Below are 24,651 nucleotides of genomic sequence, written 5' to 3'. Positions count from 1 at the left end.
TGTTCTGCTATGCTGCCAGGCCTCTTCTATGGGGGACTTGCGGGTGTAAGACTGCAATTTACGCCGATTCAAGGACGGTCAGTGGCTGATTTACGGATGCATTTATCACTTTTCTGTCCTTTTTGTATCTTCAGTTTTCTAACTGTTATCGTCGCGTACTGACTTGTGCCAAAATCCCTCTTGACTGAGTTTATGCAGGTATAGAAAGCTATTTACTGGAATCTTCCGCGATTGCAAGCTTGCACGGTCGAGCCCTGCATTCCTGGGATGCTACGACCACTTGGAGCAATGACAGTCATGTCGTTGTTACCACGTCCTCCTCCGTTGGCCCACAAATACGTGAATGGAATGGCATCACCCTTGTTGAGGTTGATCTCATATGAACCGCTCTTCCAAAGCGTCGGGTCTGATCCAGTACGTCTTCCCTCAATAGCCCAAGCTCCTTGATTCCAGGTATATGCAGCATCGTTCACCCATAGATAACCCCAGTTATCGATTGTTTCAGCTATACTGAACTTGTACTTTCCAGTTTCCTTTGCATAAAAGTATGCATTATAGAGAAGAGCGGCCGGACCCGAGTCGAACGAGTCACCATTTGACAACGTGAAAGTGCCACGAGACGCAAAGGTAAAGGTGGTCGTATAGCCGGAGAATAAGGGAGTTTGTGATTTAAACCAGGTAGTAGTAAATCCGTTGTTGAAGACATATGCATTGAATGTACTCGAGTACCTGCGATATGCCATATTGTTATTGTATGCAAAGGTGGTCTCGACAATCCAAGCTGTTGATGTTACAGTTCTTTTCTCTGTAACAGTAGAAGTAGAAGTGCTGACTGATGTCGTTGTGATTATCTCGTTACTTTGCAATAGTTAGTATTGTCCTTGGCCAGGATTATACGGGCGTAGACTAAAACAACGGCAAAATACATACTAAGTCTCAATAGGCGTAACTACATCTGTAGAAGCTACGACCATCGTTGCAGGCTCCGACGTCTGAAAGATTGTGGTTGTAGTACTAGGTGCTTCAAGCGACAAACATTCGCAAGCAAGAGAGGTCTCGGCTTCTGTCCACTCATTAGGAAATGCAACAGGCACCACTTCCAGACTCTCTCCCCTTTCTCCTAGTGCACCACGAGCTGGCTCGAACGTCGGCACCGGGGGAGTGTAAGTGTAAGCACTGTCAAGACAGGAAATTGTATCAATTGAGCGCGTCGAAGTGACAGTAGTAGTGTCCCACTATAAGAAAGTTAGCATTGTGTAAGTGCATAGGAGCTCTTGGTCTAACTTCAGTCTTAGTCTCTTTGGCGGTTTCAATTGCCGTTACGCCCTCATATGCTGTTTTGATCTTTGTAACAGCGTCAGCCGTGACAGTGATGAGCTCGTAATCGAATACGCTGGACGGCTGTAGTGTTTCGTATTCGGTTCTGACAAGAGGTCTGATTAGCAGAAGATCAACCCTACGCCGATTACACAAGAGACGTACACGGTATGCGTGGCAATAGATAAATATTGGACACAAAACGGGATTGCATCTCGATCATCTTCAAGTTCTGATATCACAGTCGTGCTACGAGCGCAGAACGCAGCGGTAGTTGTTTCGGAAGTGATGGATGTTGTTTCGGCGGCTGTGCTGGTGAGTAACGATGCGGTATCCTCAACGCTCGTCTCGGATGTGGGTGCTTCGATAGCACCCTTGACTGTAGTTTCGATCGGTATGGCATCGGTAGCAGTCGTCTCGAGCGTGGTAGAGCCCAAACTTGACACATGACTGTCGACAGATTCTAGGCTGCTAGCCACTATAGTAGGGGTGGTGATGTCCGTAGTAGGGATATCTTGTTAAATACAGTTAGTTTGAGTGACAACGGTTATGCCACGGCAAGGCCAGACAAACCTCGAGATGTAGCAGTATCAATGGCCAGTGTAGACTTTGAAGTTACCTCCTGACTATCGAAACCCTCTGAAGTTGCGCTGTCGCCTGGGTTCGACGTCTCACTGGAAGAAGTCGAAAATGAAAGAGTAATTTCGGAAGGTGAAAGAGAAGATGGTTTGCCAGTCAAGGGTTTGCATGGCCCAGCGTATGCAGTGGTAACCGCGACGGCAGCGAGAAAAAGGTTTGGAAAAAGCATGAGTAGCAGCAAACGACGAACTTTTAGCGCATCCACAGCGACAAGCGATAGGAAAGCGGGAACGAGGATTATTTATATTCATTATTGATCGACGAAGCAAACAAACCCAAGGCCACTTACTCCTACGAGGTTCACCTATTTCGAGTTGACCAGTTTTGTTTTTGTCGTTTTTTCTAGTCCTGTTGAGCTGAAATGAGTGAACTATTGCCAATAGCGTAGTGTTAGCTAATGGACCTGCATTTTTAGCGAGATTAGTGGCCATTTTGCTTGAGATCCTCGAATCTAGAAGGGACTAATTCATGGTGAGCCCTGGCTAAGAATCGATAGTTTGGACGCCTTTGCCGAAGCGGCTGGAAGACCTTACATTAGATCAGTGCCAAACGGCCTTTGCTCAAGTGATTCACAATTGAGAGAGAGGATGACGCGATGATGTGAACACAATCTTCGATGTTATTAATATGTAGAATTTTTCGCTCAGTTTGACGTTCCGTACCAACTCCAGACTCTATATTTCGCACAATTATAAACAAAGGATTGCTCTGATCGGTCGAACTGTTACAAATCTCAAATGCAGCACACTCGTCCAATCTCTAAAATGAACTATGAAACAAGATAGAATAATATCAATCGCACCCTCACGCCTGTCGCGTCTCGAGGTTCTCGCCGTTCTGTCCAGGCTGGAGTCCTGCTATACTAGCAGCCACAATACCAGGCATACCAACAACTGACATCATAGGTGAGATAGGTGGTCTGTTAGATGACCTAGATGATCCACGGCTGCGCATCTTGCTTCGGGGTCGAGAATCAGAGCGCTTGCGACGGAGCTTCTCGCGCATCTTCTCACGGGAATGCTCCATTTTGTCGCTGAGAACAGTCATGCGTCCACCACGAACACGCTTCAGGAACTCAAGATCGTCACGAATGCCAAGCAGCGCGGTATCCATGTCGTAACCCTCCAGTTGCTTATCGGAAGATTCTTCGTCGTCGTCGTTCTTCTTGCGGGACAGGAGCCAGCTTGGCCAGAGCTTAGCGAAGACTGCGACAATGGAGGCGAACCAGGCGTCAGGGAAAAGACGGATGAGTACACCAACGGGAATAGACAGGAATCCGAGGGCAAGAGAGATTCCCCATTGTACACCGTTGAGACGGGTCACCACGAAGGCGGCGCCGCCAAAGAAGATAATGATGACTTGGCCGGCTGCCATGATTGTCATCATCAGCATGAAGAGACTGTTGCGGTGGAGACCCTCGAAGATGTTGAGCTTATTGTCGATACGTCTAGAGTTAACAAGCTTGAAGATCTGCATAAAGACGAAGATGTTGAAGATCAGAGATCGGACTTCAGTCTCGTCGTATCCAAGAATAGGATCGCGACCGAACCAAAGGACGAAACAGACAATAAGCTGGTAGATGGATTGACCGATGATCATCTTCCACATAGTAATGGTGATCAAGGGCGCAGTACGCGATTCAGGCTCGCGGTGCAAAAGACTTCCGGTAGGAGGGTCTGTAGCGAGAGCAAGAGCGGCAAAGGTATCCATGATGAGGTTGACCCAGAGAAGTTGGACGGCGTTAAGAATGGACTTCTGCTCATCATCTGAAACGGCGGACACAAAGGTGACACCAACAGCAGTAATGTTGACAGTGAGTTGGAACTGGAGGAACTTCTTGACGGAGTCGTTAATTGCGCGACCCCAACCAAGTGCGACGACGATGGAAGAGAAGTTGTCATCCATGAGAATAATGTCAGAAGCTTCCTTGGCGACTTCCGTTCCTGTGATACCCATTGAGAAACCGACGTCAGCAGCCTTGAGAGCAGGAGCGTCGTTGGTACCATCACCTGTGACAGCGACGATCTCGCCTAGTGCACGCAAGGCCTTGACGAGGACACGCTTGTCTTCAGGGCTGGAGCGAGCAAGGACACGGAGCTTCCTTACCACGTTTGAGCGTTCAGATTCAGTAAGCTTGCGGAAATCGGAACCTTGCATGACGGCGTTGGGTTCGACCATGTTGGCTTCAGTGAGGATACCACAGTTGAGAGCGATTGCGCGGGCGGTTTCGACGTTGTCACCTGTAACCATCTTGACGTTGACGGAAGCGATACCGCAGTCAGAGACGGCCTCGGGGACACCCTTGCGGACAGGGTCTTGGATACCCACGACACCCATCCAGGTGAGGTTGTGCACGAGGTCGGTAAGGTCGATTTCAGTGTTCGCTTCATCCTCGGGGCGGAGGGTAAGGACAGGAGGCCAAGACTCAAAGTCGCGGTATGCAAGACCGATGGTTCGCAGGGAGTTGGTGGCGTAACCAGTGATAAGGGATCGAAGACCCTCCTTGTGGTTGTCCGACAGCGATTCGGTAGAGGTACCTTGGGTAGGGTCGCCGAGAATGGCAGTACATTCGCCAAGAACAATTTCGGAAGCACCCTTGATAAACAGACGATGCTTAGGCTTATCCTTCGTTGGGCCGGGGATTTGGACAACGGCACCCATGCACTTGCGCTGGGAGTTGAAGGGGAACATCTGCGAGATGGGATGGTTGGAGCGTTCAATTGCCAGAGGGCCAAGACCGAGGTAGCGACGAGCCCAGTCGAGAAGAGCGGTTTCGGTCTTGGTGCCGACAAAGGTGCCATCGTCCTCGAAGGCGGTTGTGTTTACGGTGACGGCAGTCTTGAGAAGGTCCTTGTACTCAGGGTCGAGCTTCTCTGAGAAAGTGTTGAGGGGGAGCGTATCATTCTTCTCGGTAGGTGTTGAAGGTGTTGACTCAGACTGGTCAAGAGAAGAATCGCCAAAGGAGAAACGTCCTCGAAGACCCAAAGAGCCAGCGACAACGGTCATGACATTCTCCGTAAGAGTACCGGTCTTGTCGGAACAAATAACCGTAGCGTTACCCATAACCTCACAAGACTGGAGATGTCGGACCAAGTTATTCTCGCGTGTCATCTTCTTTGTCGCGAAGGCAAGAGACAGGGTAACGGCTAGAGGAAGACCTTCTGGAACGGCGACGACGATAACGGTGATGGCTGTGATCAGGATCTGGAGAAAAGCTTGGCCCTTCTGTTCACCTGTGTCGGTGCTGTTGCGGAGGCCAACGAGGAACATGATGAACAGGACGAGGAAGAGAAGACCACCAGCCAGGGAACCGAGCTTGGCGATATAGCCTGTGGTTGTTAGCATAGTACTTGGAGAGGTGGTGATGGTACTTACCGGCGAGGAGGTTGAGCTTGGCTTGGAGAGGTGTCAGGCCGGGATCATCACGGAGAGACATCATTGTCTTTCCATAACTAGATTGCTCTCCAACGGCTGTGACGAGGAACGTTCCGACACCATCGAGAACCTTTGCTCCGGAGATGATGAAAGGATCAAGCTTCTTTAGCTGCGGCGTAGGCTCGTTCAACAAAGCGTGAAGAACCTGATCAGCGCCAACCTTCTTGATGAGGTCCGACTCTCCAGTAGCAGAACTCTCATCACAGCTGAGATTGTGGCCTGAGATGAAGACACCATCAACAGGAATGACATCACCAGGCTCGAGAAGCATAACATCACCCACAAGAACATCGTGGATGGAGATGTTCTGGGGCTTTCCGGCGCGTGTAATCTTGACAATACGATCCTCCTTCTTCTGGTTCAGCTTTTGGAACTGTCGCTCCTTCTGCCAGTCATTCGCTGCGCCGACGACGACGACGATGGTGATGGCAACGATGATAGCCACACCTTCAACCCATTCGACCTTGGCACCTTCGTGGTGTGTCGCGCCGAATGTTTGGTAAAGGCCTAGGGCTAGGGATACAACTGCTGCGACGCAGAGGAGGATAAGGACGTGATCTTGAAGGGCGATCCAGGCGAGTTGAAAGAAGGATTTGGCTTTCGGTTCGGGAAGACGGTTGGAGCCGTAGACTCGTTTGCGATCGGGAAAGGCGTCTTTGGCAACATGGCCATCATCGTCAACCTCGGTCGTTGGTAGTACGTTGTCTGTCGGTGAAGCCTTGAAGCCCTCTTTCGTGGCAGTAGCTTCCTCAAAAGAAACATGATCTCTCAGCTTTCCTTCATCGGGGCTCAATCCGGCCTTTGCGTCCGTCCTCAAACCCTTCTCAAGACCAGGCAATCCTCCAAGCGCGACAAACGCGGCCAGATTCTTAGGATTGATGAGTTTGGAAAGTTGTCCAGGCGAAAAGGCGAAAGGGTTGTTCTCAACGTTGAACTGCGCTTCCTCACCCGGGTCTGCCTTGAGGATCTCCTGCTGGTCGCCTTTTCGAAGAGCTTCGACTTCGCGATGCATTTGTTCATGGTCGGTGCCGACTTTTGTAGATGGTGAAGTTGAAGCCCATGATCCAGCGCGTGATTTATTCGTTGGGACTGCGAGTGTGTTTGTGTCGTCTAACGGCGATGGAGAGGCGTGGATGGATTCTGTTGTTCCTGATGGCTGTTAGTAAACGGTGTTCCAGCGGTGATGTTTTAGGCGGTAAGGTGCTGGAAATTAGGGCGGATCGCACTGGAGCTTTACCGGGTTCGTTTGTGTCAACAGCAGCAGTGTCGACTGTGATTGTTGGAGCCCTTGGGCGTCTTGCCGCGGGATCTGAGTCCATCTTGGAAACTCTTTCAGAAAATTACTTTTCCAATATCGAATTGATGATGAGAGAAGAGAGAGAAAGAAGGGGAGAAAAGCCAAGATTATCTAGGTACCCTTGTTCCGCGTGAAAATACACTTTGTCTACACAGCCACAGCCACGAGGTCCGCCAAGACGCCTAGCAGTGATGTGATTGGGTGGAAGATGGGCAGAGGGAAATGGTGCAAAACGAGCTAGACCTTGGCGGTTACTATACGAACAGGGGACTCAGAGTCCTTGAATCTCTGGCCAAGTATCCGTAGTAAGTGCTTACCTCAGGGTACAGTATCCTGCGTTTTGCAATGGAACCAACTCTTGACGTAATACAAGACTCGAGATGACAATTGTACGGAAGTACTGAGACTGAGGAGGTGTGCTGCTCTTTATCAGACAGGCTTTATGCCAAGGCTTTCCCTAACCGCCCATGTCCCAAATCACAAAAACAAGAGACACCCAACCAATCTTAATCTCCATCTCTACGGAAACCCCACAGCTACCACTCCACTAAAGCGACTCCATTCCGTCATCCACCAAGCCTCGTTTTTTAAGCTTAATGCTGTTCATCCACGCTAGATCTTCCTCTTCACAACAATCCCCCTGTGTCTACGTTGGCCCGAAAAAGGGGGCGCAATGGAGGCGATTATCCTGCGGACCATATTTTAAAGTTGACAGAGGGAAATGCTCTCAGCCTGTGACAGACTCCTTGTGACATGACAATTCCCTCTGCCTCTGCCGTGTTTTTTACTGCTCGCATAGCCCCTTTGTCGATCGGCCCACACGCTGACTTTTTGGACCAGTAGAAGCGTGAGTGGATGTGTGCAAACAGGATTGGTTCGCTACCGAGTGAAGCCATTACAACTCATCACCAGATCTTTGCGTGAGGGTGTGCTGTACATTCAATGTCACGATGCGAAAAAAAACAAGTCATTGAGTAGCAATTGATCGTCAGAGACTTGAGAGTGTCCAGATCGTGAAACTGGTTAGAGACTGTCGCATCGGGTGCGTCCCGTTAGATCTTGGCATCACGGCTCTCAAAGCTTGGCCATTTCAGCACTTCTTTCATTTCAGGCATCCCGATGCCAAGACCAAGAGCCCAATAATCCCATCCAGGCTGTGCTGCGAAATAACAAATCACAATCCGACTATAACATTCATTGATGGTCATAGCTCAAATTAATTAGATTCCATAGACATGCGACAAGCATAATTTCTTCCAGTCCTGCCGCATCGTATCGTAATTGAATGCCGACCCCGGATAAGCTTAATTTTGGCTGCATAACTGGTGTGGTACGGTTTATTTGCCTGAGGTCGGTCGGTCGGTGTTGTTTTCCTTGCTTGGCATTCATGACGTCAGTGAGGACTTTTTGGTAGACCGGCGGTGCTCCGTACGGTATAGTCAGTCCGAAGCCGAGGGGGTTTTAATGGGACAAGTTGAGACTTTGCTCTATCGAGAAGGAGAACAGATTGGAATTTGGGGATAGAAGAGAGTTTGGGGCAGTGTTGAGGCAGTGTTGCGTGGTTTGTTGAGACGGGCGCGGAGAAGATTAGATAATTCATGCGATATTAACTTGTGGCGATAGCTTCAACCGAGGAAGCCCATGGCTTCGTCCGGATATCAGAAGAATTGACTGCCGAGAGTAAGAGACGAAATAATTTGGTCATCCTGTGCTAGTCTAGGGTGGCACTCCGGATCCATTATTTTGACGACCTAGGAGGACCATTTGTCGGTGGGCCTCCGTAAAGGTAAAGCTGTACCTCGTCTCCGGGTTGTCTGGCAACAGAAGAGGCTCATTTGACGCGTCGCAGTATGGCTGGACGACGCGACGCTCTTTTCTTTGTCATCGGCACGGACGGGAGTAGAGCATTGGCGATTGGATAAAGTTCAGGATAGCAAATTGAATGAGGTATGCATAGCCCGTTTGCTGGGACATGATTGTGACCTTTGTCGGGGTTAATCTTGGGCGTTGACTGGCTGTTGAGCGTGATATTGTTATTTTTTTCTCCATCAAAAGTGCCATGTAAGATACCTTTTCCCCATATGAACGTCGGTCTAGTATTACACGCTCTCGTTATTTTGTAAATCCAGGACTGAAATGATGGTAAAGATTGATGTAGAATTGCTGCCAAAGCTACCCTGTAGGTGTCGCCACGGCAATTCCACTCGAACCCCTTTCCAATGACTCAACAATCATGGACGTGCCCATGTTGATTCCCGTTACGACAGCCCAGATGCGTATTCGCCTTCATGCCTGTTCATCGGGTGACCCGAGTTCCGGTTACACGTATGAATCGTGATAACCTCGATGTAATGCGCCACTGCACAGACGCCACACTTTAGTTAGTGTGGCGCAGTAAAAGAGGCCTCTTGCGCTCTGAACTTAGCTTTTTTGATGGAAACTCTTCGTAATTATTGCCTCCACTATGTACGAGATTCAGAAAACCTTGAAAAACCTGTCGTGATGATGGAGTATTTGGGGCTTATAGGTAACGTGTCCAGGCAGTGTATAGTCATCATGCTGAGCTGAGATTTTACTAGTCATCCGGATGGGTATCATGAGGGATCCGCCGAATACAATGAGGCTTAGAGAGTGTAACAGCAAGTCAGCCTAGTCCTATGATAGTCTTTAGTTGTTTGTCAACAATCTGTTTCCAAGGGTACACCAGAGGTGAGGACAATAAGTCATCAAGCCAAGGGAGGCTGTAACTGATCCACAACGTCATGTAAGAAAGCCTAGACATGGAGGAAGTTGCGGCCAAGTCTAGATCTGAGCCAAGGCATGTCTGACTGCGTTCAGACTTTTCGACTGTGGCGAAGGAGAAGCAGGACGCGTGGAATAAGCAAAGTCTCAGGCACGTACGGGTCAAGTGTTGAATGCAGTGTTTTCCAGGTCAAGATGATATGAGTTGATGAGGTGGGCTCTCAGAGCTGAGGAAAGAAGCAGTGTGGGAGTTTCGCCTGAATCGCGAAGACGTTCAAGCTCGTTATGGCAGCAGAGTTGTCTTCCAGTGCGACATTACATGTTCATGAGAATTTGAAGCACCGCTGACTCGGATTCACTAGGTGACTAAAGTATTTTGGAAGATTATAAGATACCAAGACAGTTCCTCTCGCGCTTCTGATATTCTGAAGTCAACATGTTCGCAGTCTTGCTGAGTCACCCCGCTCTGCACTATAGTCTGGTCGTGTAATGACCCATGTGCAGTAGCAGTCCGGGTCTCTCACCATGAATGAAGCATCAGAAAAGATCACTTTGCTATACCTGTCGCGTTTCAATCAACTGGAAGCAATGATTGGAGATTCAACGCCGTGTTCGACTGTATGATGATCATGAGCCTTCGCAGTTCGCAGCTTGACAGGCACTTCCACAGGTTCATCAGAAAAGATAACTGTCAAATGACAGTTCGTGTAAGTAAAAGTGTTGTTTTATTAAGTACGCATTGCAGGCATCTTTATCACCAGATGTGCCAGAGCAAACCCCGAGTAGTGGCACTTCCACTTCAACCCCACTGAAATCATACTACAGCCTACTACGAGAAGATAACCACCCGTGATCATTGTAATTTAAAACATGCTCTCAACCGTTCTTCCCATTCATGATCATGACATTGATAGGCGGGAGGGCTCCGGCTGATGACTAATTACTCAAGTGTGGCGTAGGTGGCTGCATCGTGGCGCACTCCAGAACACCCAGCTTCGATCGACCGTAGCTCACGCTACAGATGTCGCATCCAGTCAAAAGTAGTCAGAATGGTATCCTCCCGATCTCAGGATCATTCTAATGATGGTAAAAAGGTGAAAAAAGAAACGCCCGAGACGGGACTCGAACCCGTAACTTTCAGATTCACTTGTTCGTAAAAGTCTGACACGCTAACCAATTGCGTCACCCGGGCTGGAGGGCGTTTTTTATTGTTGACAGGGTGTTGAATATTTCAGTATATGTAGACTACAGTGCTTGGAGGCTCCAAACTTGTCGTTGGATCGCCCTTTGGGGCTGCTTACAATGATTCTGCTGACTTTTGTTCATCTCGGACTGGGAGAGAGCTTTCCATTGAGGGATCACAGAATGACCCTACCAGGTACGTTCCATTGATACTTGTTGGTAGAGCGATATAGACTCATCATGCCATCCGCATCGACACCACAACCATTGCAATCGTACTAAACCACACTAGGACCCGCGGTTGAACAGTGGCGCTTCGTGATAGCTATAGACATAACACGGTGTTGTGCTGGTGTATCCTTATACTGGAGCGCTAGGATGACTCGTTAAGGACACCGGATGGTCCTCATAGATAGCAAGAATTACAACTATAAGTCCATGAACTTCTCAATAGTATTGCGGTTTATCTTCTACGGTCTTTTGACGACTCGGGTTGCGACGTAGTCAATTGCCAAGCATCACTATACTTATTTGCACATACCATACTGATACTCAACCGACTCAAGTCTTCTTCTTTAGGTCATCTTTGTCAGTTCTCATACGCATAGACTCAGCTACTCATTTGACAAAGCTGACCTGTTCTTTATTGCCCGGTCATATCGTCAAAACCCAGCTGTAACTGTGGCAGGTCTCGGGTGTTGCTGTCAAGGGGCAAGAGCATGATCTGAGTAGAGGCATGTACATTCAGGTCGTGCATAGATTAGTGACGAGCTCAGTGAATGGGGTCCATCTGTCTCTTTCCACAAACCTTTGCCTTCAACGTCATCAAGAAACGAGAATCAGAGCAAACATATCACATTTGAAAAGCATCACGGTTGATACACATCAGATTGCCATGGCGTCTCAAGGTAGGTGTACCACTCATACAGCAGCAACTCACTGCAAAGAACTCCAACTGGTAGTGATTGCGTCGTGGCTATTCACACAACCAAGATCAAAGAGAGCCCAGATGGCAGTATATGTACAGACACGCAACACTGCCAAGCCTAAGAGAATCGTCCAGCAACAGCAACACAGCTTCAGTAATAAAACTAACCATCCACGTCTAGACCCAACCAAAAACAAATATAACCAACTAAAATGGCCGCAGGTTCATCTTCCGAATCCAACAACAAAACCTACGGGACCTACATATACGAGGTTCAAATCAACCTGATCAGAAACCATGGAGAGTTTGTTGATGCGTTGTCGAGGCTGTGTCCTTCCGGCCCGAGGCTTCAATATGCGAGCCGACACATCCCCCTTGATGAACAAACCAGCGGCTCCGTTACGGTGACTTTGGTGATCGACACGGAAGTAGCCGAGGATTTCGAATTGCACAAGTATCTGCAAGATGCGGGTGTGCTCTTGATGGAGCCGCGAAGTGGATGAACAAGGAGCATGGGGCTGTCGAGATCCGGCATAGGCGAACGGGGTAACGAGGTTTCTTTCCTCACATGCGCGACTTCAAAGCATACAGACGTAAATATAATGCTTTGAACTTCAAATGTTAAAGTGAAGAAGACGTGAAATTGACTTGATGATCGAGCGTGTAAACCTTGGTAGCGCAAACCATTCTATCAACGACCTGCTGCCTGAAATATTGTAAAAAGGATAAATCTAGAATCTTTTATTGTCATGTGAGTCCTTCAAGGCAAACCTTATGACAAAAGAATTCATCCTTGACTTTGTACAGCCTGTCACGGCCCATGAAAACAAGCGCACGAATGTATAACAAAGGTTGATGCAGTCGAAGACCTTCTATGAAGCCTATCACTGGTCTTCGAACAGTATCGTAACAGCTAAGAGGAAGCACCTATATAATGTAAGTTGATATTCACAAATGACAGCGAGACATCACCAAGTTGTCTAGAACACTGCCGCTTGTTGACGCAATGGAGATAGAGTGTCTGCTCCCGTTGTAGATAGGAGAAGAAAGGTCATACCAATACGCTTTGAGACAGATACAACAATGCCCTTTGCAGAGTTAAAACTTTGACAGAAGGCTAACTTATACAACATAGGAAGCAATCTCAATTAACTGCCGCAGAAAACAAAGTCTGAATAACTCGGATGAAAAAAGCTAAACCAAAATTCACATAAATTCAGCGTTCTCCCATTATCTTCCCATCTTCATTGATCATTCGCATTCAACTCTTCTTGAGATCAAACTACCATGCTCTTCAATTTCAAACACTACACCACCTTAGCCATCCTGGCTTCAGTCGGCGTCGTGTCTTCAGCTCCCGTCTCAGACCTCGGTCCCGCCCCCAACAACACCATCCTGTCCGTCTCAGACCTAGCCCCCTACAGAAACCACACCGTCTCATCCCTCGCTGTATACGGAGAAGAGAGTAGACATTCATGGCCCTCGACCCAATACCCCTTCAGTGCCATCCAGCAGATAACATTCACCGGGATCGGCTGCACAGTTTCCGTCGTTGGTCCTCGACATCTCTTGACAGCGAGGCATTGCATCCCCAAGGGGTACATGGGCAAGTCTATGAAATATACGAATAATGCTGGGAGTGCAAACATGATTGATATGCTGATGCTTGAGGAGACTGAAGATTGTGATAATCTGAAGGACGACTTTGCGGTTTTGGTGATGGATCAACCCATATTCGAGCGATTTGGGTATTTGGGAATTCGGACGTTCGACTGCGAGAGTCAAATGCATACGCCTAAATTTGTATGTCAACCAGTAGCAATCTCGAGAGAATCATGCTGATAAGATAGGAAAACGCTGGCTTTCCTGTCATGGATCACGAAATGCAGCGTATCCATCAGAATGGCGTCTCAGTAACGGGGTGTTATCGTTGTGATGGCCAAAATGCTCTCATAGGCACTGATGCAGATGCTGACAAGGGCCAGTCTGGTGGGCCTTTGTATACAGTGGAGAACGGTGTAGGTTGGCAGTATGGTGTTATGAGCCATGTCCATGGCCTCAGGGGCACAGTCTTTGCTGGGGGGAACCATTTGACGGAACTTGTCGCCATGGCGAGACACAGGTATCCTTAGCCTTGGTTGCTCGATACTGAGGATCCCTCAGGTCGTCGTACTATTCTTCTCAGACAGAGGAGTTTCGTTCTGGTGGGAACCGGCGAGTGGCCTTTGTATTGGGTGACAAAGGTAGCCGGAGGAAAGTTCTTTTTCTTTGTGTAAGAAGTTTAATGTCAAAATCTCACTGGAGATCGTTCAAGGTTACACCAATGAAAATTTATTCGCGCGTGACGTGATGAGACGCAAGAACACAGGTACTTCATTCGAAAAGGGGCGAATAGCCTTCCTACACTTCGTTTCCACGAAGAGCGCGCTGTAGGCGCGGCAAGTCAAATTCAGGCATAGTCACACCACTTCAAGTCCTCATCGTCCACTGGAGTTGGACTACCCTGACTAGAGCCCCCTAATTGTGCATTGTGGGATGGCACAGTGGTATGTCGGGATCTAGATAGACCAATAACTAGAGGGCTTCGCCTTACGGGCTTGCTTCAGAGCAGCACTCTTTCTCTTGTCCAAGGTCCAGACCCCTGAAGCCGTGGTTCACGCGTCATAATCACTACGGCTGCCCACACTAAGGACACTATTGGCTTCAGAGTTGTACACCATGGCCAGATCGATGCTCCAGACCCCATGGGCTGATACTCATGTTACAGTCGTGACCCTTCTCACGTCCAACACCCTGAAGTTAATATTAGGGCGGAGCCATGAAGTTTAAGCTGGGATCATGGTGCTTGAATTGTGAAGCTTTGACGAAGAAAACCTTAACCATCATGATGACCAAAATACAACTACTGCCCAATTCTATGGGAAGGTCTTTGAACTTTGTTTCAGGTAGGTTTGCTTTCAGCTCAAACTGCCTCCTCCAATAACTTCATTGGATGAGTAGTCCTGGACAAAATGAAGTCAGACCGTCTGCCGCTGAGCTGACCTCAATTCCCTTCTGTAGTCTTGCACGCTTTCTTTCAGTATGGAGACTTACACTTGAAGGCATTATCTGCATGGATTCATCCAAGCCACTGTATCATGGTTTGGACATTAATTGAGGTAGCATGGATGCCATACTGGCAACCATCAAGATTTGTGTACGATGTGAGAGGCACTGATACGAAGTCGGGGGAGGACGAGAGGCTTGAAGCTTAGAACTGAAGGGCTTTTAGTCGATAGGGTCTCTGACGGCTTCAAGGCAGGAGTATCACAGTCATGACCATCTTGTGAGATGATCATGAGGGCGTGGATTTAAGGCGTACAAGACCGGAAGGGATGGTCGTAGTGATCGTTTGGATTATGAGGATGGATGTAGTGAAAGGTGGTCTAATGATCTGTTATTCTCTGTGTAGGACACTCTTTATAAACCCATTTTCTAGTGATCGTCGTACTCTACGACACACATCTCTCTCCTGACAACTCGTCGCGAGCCTGCCCTTGTTTCCGTCTCTTTGGAATGTAGAAGGACAAGCCGGATCATTCTCTTCCCGGTCAACATCCCTTGATATGATAGGAGAATTCATACCGCAACGGATAATACTATCCTCCAAGAAATTAGCGGGAGAAACAGGAACATGGACTGCTTGGCCAGATCCCGCTTATCTCGCTTCACTAGCTTACGCATTTGAGAGCACGTAATTGCAGCGTAGTAGACAAACAACGGCGTATCGTAAACTCTTCTGGGCTCATTCCTGATCCCCTTACAGTTCCGAATGAATCCGATACAACCTTCCAAGATCCTCTTATCAGCTCTCCCTTGACAGCCAATGGCCATCACGCTCACACGGTGCTGAAGTTACGTTGAGACCTATCACAGAAAGAGCCGCAATGGAACATTCCAAAGACCCAGGTTCGGAAACGTATATTCCGGTGAGGTTGCACCGCGTCTCGAATCCATTGGGGAAAAAGTATGAAGCCGCCAAGACAAAACGTACCCGTACGGTCCCGAACATTCGAGATAACAAAAGGTAGTTCAAATCCAATCATGTAACAATTCCGTTGGACTAACCAACAGTCCGTGCTTTGCTTTTCGTAACTTACAGAAACAGGCAGGAGCCTCCGATTCTCACAGTGAAATCCCTAGTAAGTTTGTGGGGAAGGGAGGGGAAGCCTGGTCTGGAACCCGTCAAGGTGAGACAGCGACACAGAGGTTGGGAAAGCAACTGATTCACCTTGTGTTAGCGCCACCCGAAAGAACGCGGATATTGTGGGACAGCGTCACAATGCATTTGGAGTTAATGTGGGAGGTCTAATGCAAACTGTCGTGGTTAGTTGCAGATCTGGAAGTAGACTACTGTAGAGTTTGGAGCGGTCTAACCAGACGTTAGTTTGATGGTGTTGTTTTGCTGGACTACATATTGGGCTAGCCTTATACATGGACCGCAAGAATCTGGAGAGACAAGGTCGGGGAAGGGATCGGAGTGCAATAATTTGCCCCTCAGAAACTCCAAAAACTGTGTCTGACTAGTGCATGCGGCCTAAGCGCTTATGGAAGAGCTAGAGTGTTGGAAAGTCGTCGCTCAGCGTAATGGTTGCAACCCTCCTACAAAACGCCAATAAGAAACAAAGAAAAACAAGTATTCAGTCTTCTAGAAAATCCCTCGTTCTTCGTTAGTACCTGATCAGCTTTCACTAACTTTAATCATCCTCCCTGCAATAAAGTTACTGATCCTCCCGTGGGGGCTGAGCAAGCCAACATGAATGTTAGCTCCAACCTTGCGGTAACTGGAACACTATAGTAGCGTTCCTAGTGGGGACCTCTGGGAGTCGGAGACGACTCCATGCCAAGCTGATGGTAACTCCTCACCGGCGCTTACTGACTCGAGGTCCCCCGCGTCAGAAATGCAACGCTGCAAGCGCAATAGACGGGATTGTTCGGAATGGTCTGGACTTGCCAAGACAATAATTGTTGCAGGGTGATGCAATATCCCCAACTTGTTAGTGTCCTGCAATACTCGTATTACCTGGCGTTTAGGTATCCGTGGTCTGGGGTTGTATTCGTCTACATGATCCAATTACGTAGGACAGGGTGATCCTTGCCTTGCTGAGATTGAGTTGGGCCGTTGAACTTACTGATCTTACCAGCTTTTCCACTGCGCAATGACCACAAACATTCGCCTATTCCACAATATATATGTACCTAACAGCCTTGCGATGACAACAATGGAGAAGACAAGAGTCTTAGTCTGCGGAGACAAGACGGAGGAAATGCTCAGCATGCGGAGACTGTTACCTTGGCACAACAAGCCAATGAATCATGCACTTCCCAAAGAACTCACGTTTTAAACGGTCGGTATCCAGAAAGAGTCCCTAAACGCGGGGAAAAGACAGCCACTCGGAGATCAATTCTGGTGCCAGTTTTCTTGTTTCTCCACAACCTTAATCGTTAAGCTTAAACTCCTTCCCTATTCAGGCTAGCCGAGTCGAACCCTAGCGGGCGTTGCATCCTTTTGGGGAATATCGCCGTTGGCTTTAGGAGAAGCGTTCACTGCGGAGAGTTCAATGTTATTGTTTGGCTATGATCCTACGGCAGATGATACGACACCCTCTTCTTACCTGTGCCTTCGGGATGATGGTCCAATGGAACAGACATGCAAACGCCGCTGATGACGAGAATAAACCTTCTAGAAGGACAGAAGCATTGCTTCCGTGTGTACTTTGGCCTGTCAACGCCCGTCAATCATGCACGATGCTGGATGCATTTTCTAGCGTCACATTTCCTCACGCGATGTAGCAACGGTAACGCAAAGACCAACAGACGATCAATCCACTTTGACCCCCAGTCATCCATCCATAGTATAGAGTATCACAAGAGGTGAAAACTTGGAACAGTGGTACCCATCTAATTAGACGCACGGTCTAGACCAACTTAATCTCATAGCTTAGATCCAACTAGCCTGCCACGGCATTACCGACTGCCAGCACCGAGAACTGCTCCTCTCTCCGCTTCACTCTGCACCCCGCATTGCGGGGAGAGACGGAGCCATGAGGAGATCGTCGCTTTCTCCCCAGGTCCCCAGGTTTTACCCCATATCCCTTCTATCTATATAACACTCCTCCATGCCCTCTATTCCCATCTTCTTTCCTCAAGGCAGTCACTCGCTCTGACTACCCTCCTATCTCCTCATCTTCTATCCAATTCGTTGAAGTCTAGTGACAATCATCATCATGGCTCAGAACAAACGTGACGAAAAGGCCGACATCAACAGAGATGCCGAGCCTCACATCTTCCAAGATGAGCACCCAGAGAAGCCCATCCCCACCTACGAAAAGACGGATTACTCTGGTGCCCATGAGAAGACAGATCCCAAGGAAATCGCACTTGTCAAGAAGCTTGATCGATGGATGATGCCTATGCTTTGGAGCATGTACTGGCTCAACTATCTTGATCGTAATGCCATTGCTCTTGCACGATTGAACGATCTTGAAGAGGATCTTAACCTTCAGGGAACTGGCAAGTTGCCCAATGATCGGGATGGTGTTGTTTGCTAACTAGGTTGCAGAGTACCAAACTTGTGTTTCTATTCTCTTCGTTGGTTACATTCTGGGACAGATTCCCTCCAACATGTTCCTCACTCGAACTCGCCCTAGTCGCTACATGGTATGCACTACTTGCATCTTCTTGAAAACGCACAACTAACACCTTCAGGGTATCATGATGATGCTCTGGGCCGTCGTCAGTGCTCTCACAGCCGTCGCAAAGGACTTCAAGGGTCTCCTCCTCACCCGATTCTTCCTCGGTCTCACCGAAGCTCCCTACTACCCCGGTGCCGTCTACCTCCTCTCCATCTTCTACACCCGCAAGGAAGTCGCAACCCGAATTGCCATCCTCTACACCGGAAACATCCTCGCCACAGCTTTCGCCGGTCTCATCGCCGCCGGTATCTTCCACGGTCTTGACGATGTCGCTGGCCTTCCTGGCTGGAAGTGGCTCTTCATTCTCCAGGGTGCCGTCACCTTTGTCATCGCTGTCGTCGGATACTTTATTCTGCCCGACTTCCCCTTGACTACTCGGTGGTTGACCGACGAGGAGAGACAATTAGCTTACAACCGTATGGAACTCGACACTGTCGCCAACAAGGGTGAGACCAGCACCATGGAGGGATTGAAGCAGGCTGCCAAGGATCCTCTTGTCTGGATCTTTTGTGCTATGGCTCATCTTCACTTGGCTGCCAACGGTTTCAAGAACTTCTTCCCCACTGTCGTCGAGACCCTTGGCTTTGACCGAACCATCACTCTCGTCCTTACTTGCCCTCCATACCTCATCGCCGGTGCCAGCACCATCCTCGTCTCATGGATGTCCGGTCGATACAACGAGCGAACGTGGCACATCACCGCTTCTAAGGCTGTAGCTGTTGTTGGTTTCGCCGCCGCTGCTGCTACCATGAACACTGCCGGTCGCTACGTCTGCATGGTCATCTTCACTATCGGTACATACGCTGTCAACAGTCTTATCCTCGGTTGGTGCGGATCCGTCTGTGGTCAGACCAAGGAGAAGAAGGCAGTTGCTATCAGCATGGTCACCATGATCATGAACGTCAGCTTCATCTGGACTCCTTACTTGTGGCCCAAGAGCGATGCCCCCAGATATGCCATTGCTATGGGTAGCAGCGCTGGTTTCAGTATCGGAACTGCTGCTCTTGCCTGGTTGGCCAAGTTTATCCTTAAGAAGCGAAACCAGAAGCTTCGCGCTCAGGAGAACGAGAACATGGTCTACTACGTCTACTAAGTGGACATTTGGAGCTTGGATTTATGATAGTTGGAGAGCTTATAAGAAGAATGAGGAACGATTTGGACTTTTAGACAGTAGATACGTCAATACTTTGTCTTTTAGCAATACATAAATGCTTTCAATCACATACCTCCGCTCAGCCAACGTGACACTGCATCGTACTGTGCTTGCTCTACACTACCTATCATTGAATCCAGTCTTGACCTTCTTCTCTTTCCGTCCTGGATAGCAACTTTGTGAGGATGTGGGTATACGCTTCCACTCCTGTGACTCTATCAAGCTTCCACTCTCCATTCTCATGCTGGGGACAGCTACAAACTCTGGTAACAGAGATCGTTATTGATGAGTCACATTTCTTTGCGCATCAATACGATCAGCGTAATCTGAGCTTGGAACGTCCCGTGTGGATGTGGTCCCCAACTGGTCTGACTGAAATAGCAACCAGTTTCGGCCTAGCTTCATGATCCTTGTATGCGTCAGATTTTGACGATTCCCGACTGAGATAGCAACCTATCTGGGACTAGTCTCATTGGCCTTTTACAGTCAGAATGTTTCTTCCAAACCAGCAGTCATGGGGATACAAGTATAAAAGCCCTTGGGATCTCCTCACTCAATCTGTTCAATTGATACCAGACGCCAACATATTTCTTCCCTCTCCCTACAGCTGCAAGTCACCACCATGGAGTTCGCAATGACTCTCAAGGAGCGTCTTGCTCTTCGTCAAGACCTCCTCTCCACCAACGACACCTTCATCCACTCCCTCCCTAAAGTAGAACTCCACGTCCACATAGAAGGCACTCTCAGTCCCTCCCTCCGTTGGGCCCTCGCCAAGCGCAACAATCAGACTCTCAAACTCGAGCGCACAGGCACAGTCTACGAAACTCTCGAGCAGCTTGAAGAGTCATACAACATTATTCAACCCCGTCCTGGACACCGTATTGACAACACCGAGGAGACCTTTACGTTTTTTGAGGCGTATTATGGCGGGTTTGAAGTTCTGGTTACGGAACAGGACTTTTACGATCTTGCCATGGGCTACTTTGAGAGGGCTGCGCAGATGAATGTCAGGTATTGTGAGCCATTCTTTGATCCGCAGGGTCACACGAGAAGGGGCGTTGAGTTTGGGACTATGATGGAAGGGTTCCGAAAAGCTCAACAAGAGGCCGAGAAGCGATTGAACGTAAGTATCTCTCGTCTACATCCTTGAAAATATGTGCTGAATCGGCAACAGATCAAACCTAAGTGGATCATGTGCTTCCTTCGTGACATGTCCGTCGAGTCAGCCTGGGAAACATACCAAGCTATGCTCCCATATAGAGACATGGTAATCGGTATTGGTCTAGACTCCGACGAAAACGATCGTCCACCAGCTCTATTCGCAGACCTATACACCCGTGCCCAGCAAGACGGCTTCCACATCACGGCACACTGTGATGTCGGCCAAAAGGACACTTACCAAAACATCCGCCAAGTAGCTGCCGACCTCTCGCTAGACCGCATCGATCACGGTCTCAACGCCGCCACAGACACCGACCTGATCCACATAATCAAAGATCGAGGAATCGGCATGACTCTTACACCTTGGGGATATTTGAGACATGAGCCTGTGGAAGAAATCTTCCCAAGGATCAGGAAGCTGTTCGATGAGGGAATTCCTATTGCTATTGGTAGTGATGATCCAGCTTATATGGAGGATTGTTGGATTTTGCATGACTTGTTGCTTGTTAAGCGGATGTGTGGATTTAATGATGGGGATATGGTGAAGTTGGCAAGGGATGCTGTGGATATGTGCTGGGCTGACAAGGATTTGAAGGAGGGGATTGCAAGAGAGATTGATGAAGTGGTGGCCAAGTTTGATAAATCATAGATAGGCAACCAGTCCCAGGTTTCCATTCTGGATAGAACATCTTATGGTGCTGTGTTCGATGGTTCAAACTAGCATGATAGTCCTACCAGGTATACTGATGCTAAAACGATCGAACTCTTCTCTTTTTGCCCAAACAACTTCCAACACCTCAAGCGCATTACTATGGTGTCGGCACCCAATAGTCTCAAGTGCAATACTGAGACGGTGCCGGATCATATTCTTTTCCTTAACGTCCCCATCGCCCCAAGTCACTGCAACTTGGAAAATGGGCCATAGCAAGGCATAGCTCCATGATGATGCTGGCGGTATGACTTCCGCAAGACCCAAGACTTGATCAGACAAAGACTCTTTGCTTTCGGTGTCAGGGAAGAGACGATGGAGGTAGGCTTTGATGCCCAGCTTCCAGATTTCGACCATGTGCTTTCGTGCGCCAGTCATGAGCGGAGGCTTCCACTCGTTCAGTCGTGTTTCTAAATCTTTAATTTGCAGCTTTGACTCCTCAGGCAGACTTTTGAATAGGAAAACAACTTCGGTGATGATCTCGAAGAGATCGATTGGACAGGGGAACACATCGTAACTCCATTGTCGCTGCCCGTTACTCGAAAGGCGACTGATAATCCTCTTGACCTCAGCGATTATCAGGTTTGGCGGCCTCTGAGATGTTGTGGAGCTCATTATATCAAGCCTACCCAACCTTTAGATAGAAGGAGACTTTGTTATAAAGTGTGACTCACCATGCAAGGCGCTGTTCGAAATAGTATCGATTCACCTCCCCGTCATACCCCGAGCTCCGTATCACAGCAACTGCCGCTCTCAAATGCGTCTCAAACTCGGTGCAGTCCCCGGAACACATCTATCCTCACTTCGTTAGCATCTAACAACTCATATGATACTTCAACTTACATCAAGTTGCGCAAGCATAAGAATACTGGCCAAAACACTCTGATCGTTTACACTACCCGGATTCTCCAACATCTCTCGTAACAAACATGTAGCATGAACTCTCAACCGTAGACTCTTTCGCTCAAGCGCTTCGTCTGAGGTTCGAGCTGCGACGTGACATGATGCTGAACCAGCGAGAGCGAAGCGAATTGGGGGAATGGTGGATATAAGAGGGAGCACGTAGTGGAACATGGGATTCTCGCTAGGGCCGGAGCCGAGATAAAAGATGCTGCTTAGATCTGCGATGTCTGATGAATGTCAGCCTTGCGATTTGGTCGGGATGAGATGATGAGGTTACAGTGCTGGACAAATTTGTCAATCTCTTCATCGGTGAAGCTGGATACATTTGTTCTTGTTCTCTTCTGTTGAGTTCTCGTCAATTGCGCATTAGACTGTGCGATACCAGCTGAACTGTTCACCACAGGAATGGACTTTCCAGCTAGCTTTCCACGAGCCGCCACGCCCGGCCATTTCGTAACATATCCTTCACAGGATACACTTCGTTTCTCACAAGCAAGACATGTCGGGAGGGTCCTATCGCATTTCCTACCACGTCTACGACAGCCGATACACGCGGTAGCATGAAGCGATGACGAAGCCATCACCGGCAAGGATATACGATTTGTGAGTGACTGGGGAGATATCGGCAATAAGATCGAACTTACGTCGGAGAAATGAGGCCAAGACGTGTAGGTTCCTGTTGAAAGCTTAGCCCAACTCCGCAAATTCCGCAATTGGTGAGATGCATCGCTGAATATACCGTACTAACCGGAATTGGATAACATTCTGGGGGTTAGTAATCCTAGCTGACCAATGTGATACATGTCCACGGACTCCACGGAAAGTAAGCAGAGAAAGGAAGATTAATGCGAGGCGGGAGGATTGGACCTCCGATCTTTGACGGGAGGCGTCACAGCGGATTTCGTCATTTTTTGGATTAGCGACGAGGTTTAATAAGGCTGCGTTGGTAACAGAAAAAAGACAGTGTTCAGCTGAGTATAAGTACAGCTGCCCCCGAAGGTCACAGACATTGAACAATCCAACCATCTACCCATCTATTCAATCTACCAACTAGAGCAATCCAACATCTTACGTTTCAACATCAAAATGTCTTCTATCGCACTTATCTTCGGCGCAGGCTCCAACGTCGGAAACAGCGTCGCCAAAGGCTTCCTCGCAAAGGGATACAAAGTCGCTCTTGCATCCCGATCTCAAGACCCAAAGACGTCAACAGAAACTGAGCTTCATATTCCCACAGACTGTAGCGACACTAGTTCAGTACTAGAGGCCTTTGCTAAGACGAAAGGTGCCTTCGGTATCCCCAACGTGGTCGTGTACAACAGTAAGTAACCTAGTCGGGTGACAAAGTGGATTGCTAATTGGGATAGCCTACGCTGGACAATGGAACAGCGCGGAGAATATCTTCGAAGTTTCTCTAGACCATTTCCAGAGTAGTACCGCCGTCAATATCACAAGCGTCTACGCAGCAGCCCAAGAAGCAGTGAAAGGCTGGACGGAACTTCCTCAGTCAAGCAAGAATACTTTCATCCTGACAGGCAACGCCTCGAACGTCACTCCTCTTCCAGTGATGATGACGTTGACTGTAGGCAAGTCAGGCTCAGCTAGTCTTATGGAAATGGCTGCCCAGAGCTACAAAGACAAAGGTTACAGGTGAGTTGTCGGAGTAGAATACGATGTGAGTGGTGCTAACTTTGATGATAGATTCTATTATACTGATGAGAGGCTCGAGGATGGGACGCCGATGTGGAATGGTACTACCGCAGAGGCGCATGCTGAGCTATATGTTGACTTGGCTGAGACGGAGGAGCAGAGGGAGTGGTATCAGACTTTTGTCTCCGGAATTGGATACAAGAAGTTGCCTGCGCCCAAGATCGACTGATTCATGGTCAATCACTGTATGGAGTGATGCGGCTGCAATATTAGGAATGTCACGTTTGAGGGGAAGCCCGTTGGCTGTTGAAGTATGTATTTAATGAAGTAATATATATGTATGAAAGACGCAAGTGGTAACTTTCAATCTCAATCAAGAGATGCCTCAAGCACCCTGACCCTTAACAACCATCCCCATCTGCAGCATCTAGCTGACATCAACAATTATTGGGCCCTCATCATTAACCGCCTAGCAAGACTTGACGGAAGAGTAACGGCAAGCGTTGCTGGGACCAGAGCCAATCTTCTTGGGCTCGTTGCCAGGGGTGGTACCCTTGTACTCAGTGCAGATGTCCTTAACGGAAGAAGCACAAGTACCGGAGATGGTGGCAACATCACCCTTGTTGGAGTTAATTCCGGTGAGGACCTTTCCGTTGTAGGCCTTGACGTTCTTGACAACGACGTTGCGAGTGCCCATCTTCTTGCAGTTACCGCAAGATCGGTAAAGCTTTCCGAAGTCGACAACGGTGAATCCGTCAATGGTGACCGTTCCGAGACCGTTGTGCTGGATGACCTTGTCCT

At 48.5% G+C, this 24,651-nt stretch overlaps 8 protein-coding genes across 8 annotated transcripts; 5 read left to right on the top strand and 3 right to left on the bottom strand.

The window, feature by feature from the left end:
• Nucleotides 1–212: 212 nt before the first annotated feature.
• FIESC28_09747 (uncharacterized protein) lies at nucleotides 213–2,125 on the bottom strand (the record flags this gene model as incomplete). Its single annotated transcript, XM_031163883.1, has 5 exons — nucleotides 213–858; nucleotides 931–1,235; nucleotides 1,285–1,423; nucleotides 1,483–1,831; nucleotides 1,891–2,125. The coding sequence occupies 5 exons, from the start codon at nucleotides 2,123–2,125 to the stop codon at nucleotides 213–215; spliced, it is 1,674 nt and encodes a 557-aa protein (XP_031012043.1).
• A 635-nt stretch (nucleotides 2,126–2,760) lies between these two features.
• Nucleotides 2,761–6,710, bottom strand: FIESC28_09746 (uncharacterized protein; the record flags this gene model as incomplete). Its single annotated transcript, XM_031163882.1, has 3 exons — nucleotides 2,761–5,285; nucleotides 5,332–6,540; nucleotides 6,629–6,710. 3 exons carry the CDS (start codon nucleotides 6,708–6,710, stop codon nucleotides 2,761–2,763), a joined length of 3,816 nt encoding a protein of 1,271 aa, XP_031012042.1.
• Nucleotides 6,711–12,827: 6,117 nt separating this feature from the next.
• FIESC28_09745 (uncharacterized protein) lies at nucleotides 12,828–13,672 on the top strand (the record flags this gene model as incomplete). The annotated part of the gene is made up of 2 exons (XM_031163881.1): nucleotides 12,828–13,343; nucleotides 13,391–13,672. 2 exons carry the CDS (start codon nucleotides 12,828–12,830, stop codon nucleotides 13,670–13,672), a joined length of 798 nt encoding a protein of 265 aa, XP_031012041.1.
• Nucleotides 13,673–17,806: 4,134 nt separating this feature from the next.
• Nucleotides 17,807–18,130, top strand: FIESC28_09744 (uncharacterized protein; the record flags this gene model as incomplete). Its single annotated transcript, XM_031163880.1, has 1 exon — nucleotides 17,807–18,130. One exon carries the CDS (start codon nucleotides 17,807–17,809, stop codon nucleotides 18,128–18,130), a length of 324 nt encoding a protein of 107 aa, XP_031012040.1.
• Nucleotides 18,131–18,203: 73 nt separating this feature from the next.
• FIESC28_09743 (uncharacterized protein) lies at nucleotides 18,204–19,367 on the top strand (the record flags this gene model as incomplete). Its single annotated transcript, XM_031163879.1, has 2 exons — nucleotides 18,204–18,239; nucleotides 18,288–19,367. The coding sequence occupies 2 exons, from the start codon at nucleotides 18,204–18,206 to the stop codon at nucleotides 19,365–19,367; spliced, it is 1,116 nt and encodes a 371-aa protein (XP_031012039.1).
• A 682-nt stretch (nucleotides 19,368–20,049) lies between these two features.
• FIESC28_09742 (uncharacterized protein) lies at nucleotides 20,050–21,237 on the top strand (the record flags this gene model as incomplete). The annotated part of the gene is made up of 2 exons (XM_031163878.1): nucleotides 20,050–20,550; nucleotides 20,602–21,237. The coding sequence occupies 2 exons, from the start codon at nucleotides 20,050–20,052 to the stop codon at nucleotides 21,235–21,237; spliced, it is 1,137 nt and encodes a 378-aa protein (XP_031012038.1).
• A 63-nt stretch (nucleotides 21,238–21,300) lies between these two features.
• On the bottom strand, nucleotides 21,301–22,964 carry FIESC28_09741 (uncharacterized protein; the record flags this gene model as incomplete). Its single annotated transcript, XM_031163877.1, has 3 exons — nucleotides 21,301–21,891; nucleotides 22,141–22,427; nucleotides 22,949–22,964. The coding sequence occupies 3 exons, from the start codon at nucleotides 22,962–22,964 to the stop codon at nucleotides 21,301–21,303; spliced, it is 894 nt and encodes a 297-aa protein (XP_031012037.1).
• A 322-nt stretch (nucleotides 22,965–23,286) lies between these two features.
• FIESC28_09740 (uncharacterized protein) lies at nucleotides 23,287–24,079 on the top strand (the record flags this gene model as incomplete). The annotated part of the gene is made up of 3 exons (XM_031163876.1): nucleotides 23,287–23,521; nucleotides 23,568–23,850; nucleotides 23,902–24,079. The coding sequence occupies 3 exons, from the start codon at nucleotides 23,287–23,289 to the stop codon at nucleotides 24,077–24,079; spliced, it is 696 nt and encodes a 231-aa protein (XP_031012036.1).
• Between the last annotated feature and the right edge of the window lie 572 nt (nucleotides 24,080–24,651).

The sequence above is a fragment of the Fusarium coffeatum genome, assembly GCF_003316985.1.
Source record: "Fusarium coffeatum strain FIESC_28 chromosome Unknown BRIP53273_contig_264, whole genome shotgun sequence".
Classification (NCBI taxonomy): domain Eukaryota; kingdom Fungi; phylum Ascomycota; class Sordariomycetes; order Hypocreales; family Nectriaceae; genus Fusarium; species Fusarium coffeatum.
Note: the sequence above shows the minus strand (reverse complement) of the source record. Positions and strands in the feature narration are given on the sequence as shown.